The sequence below is a fragment of the Octodon degus genome, unplaced genomic scaffold (genome assembly GCF_000260255.1).
Source record: "Octodon degus isolate 3935 unplaced genomic scaffold, OctDeg1.0 scaffold00021, whole genome shotgun sequence".
NCBI classification, from domain to species: domain Eukaryota; kingdom Metazoa; phylum Chordata; class Mammalia; order Rodentia; family Octodontidae; genus Octodon; species Octodon degus.
Window position 1 is genome coordinate 525,616 of NW_004524597.1, and position 5,955 is coordinate 531,570.

At 56.2% G+C, this 5,955-nt stretch overlaps 1 protein-coding gene across 2 annotated transcripts; it reads left to right on the forward strand.

The window, feature by feature from the left end:
- Window positions 1-1,692, forward strand: Socs1 (suppressor of cytokine signaling 1). Of its 2 annotated transcripts, none has more exons than XM_004627755.2 (2): window positions 1-96; window positions 617-1,692. In XM_004627755.2, the coding sequence occupies exon 2, from the start codon at window positions 667-669 to the stop codon at window positions 1,300-1,302; it is 636 nt and encodes a 211-aa protein (XP_004627812.1). In that variant the 5' UTR covers window positions 1-96; window positions 617-666; the 3' UTR covers window positions 1,303-1,692. The 2 variants fall into 2 exon arrangements, with proteins under 2 accessions (XP_004627812.1, XP_023567386.1); XM_023711618.1 differs by lacking the exon at window positions 1-96 and adding an exon at window positions 99-175.
- The last annotated feature ends 4,263 nt before the right edge of the window (window positions 1,693-5,955 follow it).

Here is a 5,955-nt window from a genome sequence, read left to right on the forward strand (position 1 = left end):
GTGGCAGCGGCACGGCTCCTGGCTCCGGAGCATGCGCGAGAGCCGCCTCGGAATCCCCTGCCGCCTCGCCTGCGGCGCCCCGCGCCCCGCCGCCAGGTGAGCCGGCAGCGGGCACGGAGCGGGAGGGTGAAAGAAGGGAAGGGTTGCGGAGGCCGGCCGGGCCTGGGAGCCAGCGGTAGGGTCTCAGCCGTAAGTCCCAGGTCCCCGCCAGCAGCACCCGGGGCGCGCCCCCCGCGCGCGGGGCCCTGGCAGCGCGGCCTTTCGTCTGCTTTTGCCCAAACCGCGCGGATCAGGCGCCAAACCCCGGCGTGGCCAGCAGGCGGCGGCCGCGGGGCGGCGAACGGGCGGACCGCGGAGTGCAGCCGGCGCTTCGAGTCGGGCACCTCTCCACGCCCCCCTCTCCGAGCCACCGAGAGGCTGGACTCCACTACTGGAAGGGCTCCTCGGGCCGAGAAGCCCGTTTTCCAGAGGCGCCTACTGAGGCTCTGGGGCCGCGTGGACTTGGTGCTCCTCCTTCAGCCCGCACAGCCGGGTCGCCCCTCTCCTGCCGCCGCGTGACCCCTCACCTGCAGCCCCACCCAGACGCGCCGGCTCATTGCCTCTCTCTCCTCATCAGCGCACCCCCGGACGCTATGGCCCACCCTTCCGGCTGGCCCCTCGTGTAGGATGGTAGCACACAACCAAGTGGCAGCCGACAATGCAATCTCCACGGCAGCAGAGCCCCGACGGCGGCCAGAGTCTTCCTCCTCTCCCTCCTCCTCGCCCGCGGCCCCCGCACGCCCTCGGCCCTGCCTGGCGGCCCCAGCCCCGACCCCCGGCGACACACACTTCCGCACCTTCCGCTCTCACGCGGATTACCGGCGCATCACGCGCACGAGCGCGCTCCTCGATGCCTGTGGCTTCTACTGGGGACCCTTGAGTGTGCACGGGGCACACGAGCGGCTGCGTGCTGAGCCCGTGGGTACCTTCCTGGTGCGCGACAGTCGCCAGCGGAACTGTTTCTTCGCCCTCAGCGTGAAGATGGCCTCGGGCCCCACGAGCATTCGCGTGCACTTCCAGGCCGGCCGCTTCCACCTGGACGGTAGCCGCGAGAGCTTCGACTGCCTCTTTGAGCTGCTGGAGCACTACGTGGCGGCGCCGCGCCGCATGCTGGGCACCCCACTGCGTCAACGCCGTGTGCGGCAGCTGCAGGAGCTGTGCCGCCAGCGCATCGTGGCCACCGTGGGCCGCGAGAACCTGGCGCGCATCCCGCTCAACCCTGTCCTCCGAGACTACCTGACCTCCTTCCCCTTTCAGATTTGACTGGCTGCGCCCGAGCGCACGCAGCATTAACGGGGCGCTTTATTATTTTCTATTATTAATTATTATTATTTGCCTGAGTTAGAGGGAGTGGGTGTGGGGAGCGAGGCGCCTTCCGCTCTCAGCTGGAGACCAAGCCACAGACCCCTCCCCACCTCTTGGGGGGCACTCCCTTCCTGGTGCTCCCTCTGGGTCCTGGTTGTAGCAGCTTAACTGTCTGGGGCCAGGACCTAACTCACCTCCTACCTCTTCATGTTTACATACAACCAGTATCTTTGCACAAACCAGGGGTTGGGGGAGGGTCTCTGGCTTTATTTTTCTGCTGTGCAGAATCCTATTTTATATTTTTTACAGCCATTTTAGGTAATAAACTTTATTATGAAAGTTTTTTTTTTTAAAGAAAAGGTTTCTAGAGTGTGTACTTTGACCAAAAGTTGTCCTGGGTCCTGGACAAATCCAGGGAAGAGGGGTCTGCAGAGTGACCTCAGGGCTGAGGGTGGTATGAGAGTGTACTCTGGGGAGATGAGCCTCTTGTCTTGTTTTGGTCGAGTGTGTGTCTTTGCTTTCCCTGCTCCTGTTTCTTTTCTTTAGTGAATTCCACATAGGCTCCTGCCCCACTTTACAGAAAGGATACCTGAGGATGGGTAGCTTGCTGGTGACCATTTCTGTGTCAAAGATAACGGTCAGGCCCTTTTGGCTGTCCACTCAGAATCAGCTTGAAGTGGATGACAGAAAGGAAACTTCTTCGCTTTTATGACCACAACTTCTTCCAGGAAGAGGGCGGGGGCGGGGAGGGGTGCGATGAGTTTTGGAAGGAGTGGTGCTGGCCTGGTCCTAGGCACAGCCATCAAGGAGGCCTGCCTTGGGATGATGGGGATGTGGGGCTGGTCGTGACTTCCTTCTTCCCACCCTGTTCTGCCTGGTGTACTTTTTGGTGAGCATACAAGTTGGAGCCAAAAAGAGGCTTTGTGGTCTGTGGTGGCAGGAGGGCCCCACCAGTGGCTTTGGGCAATTCCCATTGCCTCCCTGGGCCTCCGCTTCTGCCTCTAAAATGGGCAACTTTCTGTGCATCAGGGAGGGAGGGTGCCCCAGGATGTGCACGAGGCTGACCCACATCGGCCGAAAGTACCCAGATCACTGGGTTCGTGGGTGCTGTGTCTGCTGTGGGCCTGACAGTGTTGTGGGAACTCGGGCTGCACTCAGGGAACTGAGTCGCTGCCAGCTTTGCTTAGGCTTTAGCTGGCTCAGGGGCACAGCATACCTTATGTTTAGAAGCCGGATGGCCTACTGCAGCCTGGAACATGTTTCTAATGGGATGTCCCAATGTCTAATAATACCTCTCAGGCTTTGAAAGTACAGCATAAAACTGGAGCAGCCTGTGCTGGTTTTGAAGTTAAAAGGGCCTCAGCTTTCATGAGCGTGGCTAGAAGAGATGCAGGGTCTCAGAGCATGGCCATAGGTGGAGTGGGAGGGAAGGAGGTGGTGCTTTATCTCCACATCCAAACGACTGTGACTGTCTCCTTTTGCACTACCCTTTCCTTCTCTGCTGTATGGGTTAATGATGTCCTGTCCTTGTTCTCCCCCATCCTGGGCAGTGCCTGGAGAGGAGAATTCTAAGAAGGCTGCGTTTAATATACAAATTCTACGACTGCTGGCCCCTATCCTGTTTAGTCCTCTCGAGCAGCCCGTGAGCCGGATGTTCCTCTCCTGTTGACAGATGGGAACCCAGTGCAGATCCACACAGGAAGGCTCCCAGCTAGATTTTTTTCATACCCAAGCTGTGTTGCCCCAGAGGGAACCTCTAAGGGTAGCTGTAATAATAATGATAATACCAGCAGCTGCTATTTTATATGTAGCACCTACTTTTCCGAGCCTCGTTGTTCCCTATTTAAAGCATTTGACCTTCACCTCAGTCTGATTTCTGTACTAGTCACATCCCCATGTTAGAGAGGAGGAAACAGCCCTCAGCTAAACAAGGAGGGACTGGCAGGTGGTTTACAATCTCCTAGGGTTTTCCCCACTGTGAAAAAGTTCAAAACTCCTATTTTCATCACACAAGTACTTAAATATACAAACTCAGTCCCTCACAAGGCCTGAAGCAGAACTGCTAAGGAAAAAGATCCCTCTGGTCACACTCTCCAGAGCTGGCCCCTTCTTGCCTTTATGAGTCATTTCTAAGACTCCATGCTAGCATATGTAAAGTGACCTAAAAGCCCCCAGGAGCTGTGCTCCAGGCTCTGAATGACTGAAATAGAGTGTAGACAGCTCCAAGGGAGAAAGCTGTGTCTGTGTGTCTTTGTGTCTGTGTGTCTCGCACACCCCGCGTGTGACTTCCCGGTGGTGCGGAGTCTCTATCTTGCTTTCAAACCTCAAGTTCATGATTCAGCAGCACTTACGTCAATGAACGAAAATGAAAAGTGAGAGGGGAGTTGGGGTGTCTGAGGGACTGAACGGGGGGGGGGGGGGAGAGGAGGAAGGAGAGGCTACCAGAATGAGGAGGCTGCACAAAGGAGCCACTCTGGCCTGCCTCGTCTCAAAACTGGTGACTGATCCCATTTCACTGAGGAAAAAGTGGAACCTACTAGGTGTCACGTACCTCCAAAGTGATGGCCCGACTTGGACCCAGTCCATCTACTCTAACAGATGGGTTTCTGAAAGAATTGGAGAGGGCAGAGGGAGGCATCCTGGGAAAATGCATATTCTGGGGCTGCCTTGACTTGTTCGATTTCCCTAGCTTCTATCCCAGCAAGTAGCCTGTCAAGCCTCTTCTTTGAGGTACTAGACATAAAATGCTCAGCTCAGAACCTAGCACACGGCAGGTACTTAATACATCTGTGTGATGAGGTGTCCCACAGGTGAGTGTGGAGGCTCCCACACCAAACATGTTCCGGACATTTTCCTAAGCTCAGAAGATACAGGAATTAATAAACTAGAGGGGATCTGGTCTGTGTTTCATGGAGTCACATGTAGAGCCTGGAAAGAAAGGAACAACATTCCAAGGAGAGTGCTCAGATGAAAAGAGGGTGGTTGGATATGGGTGGGGCTTCCATAGAGAAAGGTCAGGAAGGCTCCTCTGGGAAGATGCTGAAAATTGTGACTGGAATGACAAAACAGAGCCAGCCAGTAAAAATGAAGGCCGAGAGGCAGGGGGGATGGCAAGTGCTGAGGCCTCATGTGGGAACGGGTTTTAGAAGTGAGGGCAGGGTGCACACCAGTGCTGGGTAGAGGCCAGGGCTCCTGGGCCCCCTGTCAGCCTTGCTCAGGAGTGGATCTGAAGTGTGCTAGAGTCCTGGGTGGGACCCCATCTAGCTTGTAACCAGATCCCTTGGCTGCAGGGTGGGGATGCACTGAGGCAGTGTGGGCTTCTTGCCCATGTATCTATCTATCTGTGGGGAGGATTGCTCCTCCTCAGCAGACCCCTCTACTCCAGCCTATCAGAACCCACCTTGTGGAATGCTGGGGCCAAGTATAGCCAGGCTGAGAGTGCCCAGTGCTGCCAGGCTTCAGCCAGGAGCCTAACTGTGAGCCCCCCAGCTCGGACATGAGAGCCACAGGATATGCTCCCAGACTCCAGAGAGGTGTTTCTAAGAGCCTCACTCACCTGGGCAGGGAAGAACTGTCCTTAACTCCAGGGAAGGACACAGGAGACCTGAAGGGAGGCTGATGGGGCACACAGGTAGTGTGGCAGTGCCATATGGATTCCTGCTTACATCCCCTTTGCTTGGCTGGCCCCACACCAGGCCCCCCACTAACATCACCTGAAACCCCACCAGAGTGGGCTCAGGTGACTCTAGGAGACTCAAGGTTCTGTTCTCACCAAAGCAATTGAATAGGGACAGGGGCGCCCAAGACAGGTACTTCAACTGCTCCTCCCAGGCTGGCCCTGGGACCTGACCCTCAGTCTGATGGGAAACATGGCTTCCACAGTGAATGGCTGGCCCCAAAACAACCTCCTTCACCCAATGGCTCAGAAGTCCACCCAGGAAGGCCGTGGTCGGCAGGTAGCCATGGCACACACCCCCTCTGTCCTGTCTCCAGGCCTTTCCATGTGCTGTTCTGGGCCTGGTGCAATGTGGTGACATTTGACAGCAGAGTGATGGCCATAGGCGTCACCATTCTTGCTGCCACATGCACGTGCTAATGACATCACCACACGCCCCTCCCCTGGAAGCTGCTGAACCCACTGGGCCAGAATTCACTCCATTTATTGCCACTCAGCACTACCTGGCTCGGTTAGTCAGTACTCAGCTCTCCCAGCTTCCAAGTGATCTTCAAGCTGTCCACCGCCTACCGCCCACAGCAGCCTGCCTACAGGGCTCTCAGACCTTTCTGAAGATCTCAGGACTCAGAGAGGGCATGTCCCAAGTCATACCCTGAGAAATCTGTGGTGCTAGGTCCCTGGCCCAAGGTCACACTGACCCTTCCCCATCCTAACTCAGTCTTCAGATCCTGTCTTTTCCTTCCCTGGAAGAAGCTGACTACCCCACCCCAAGGGATGTTAAATAACAAAATGCTTAATGTGAAGTGGCTGCCTTCTAGGTAGGACGGACCCTCTCTGCTTCATAATTCTTGATTTGCTGCTGTTTTAAAAAGAATGCACGCATGCTCTCTCCTCTCTCCCTTCCTCCCTCCTTCCCTCCCTTGCCCCTCTCTCAT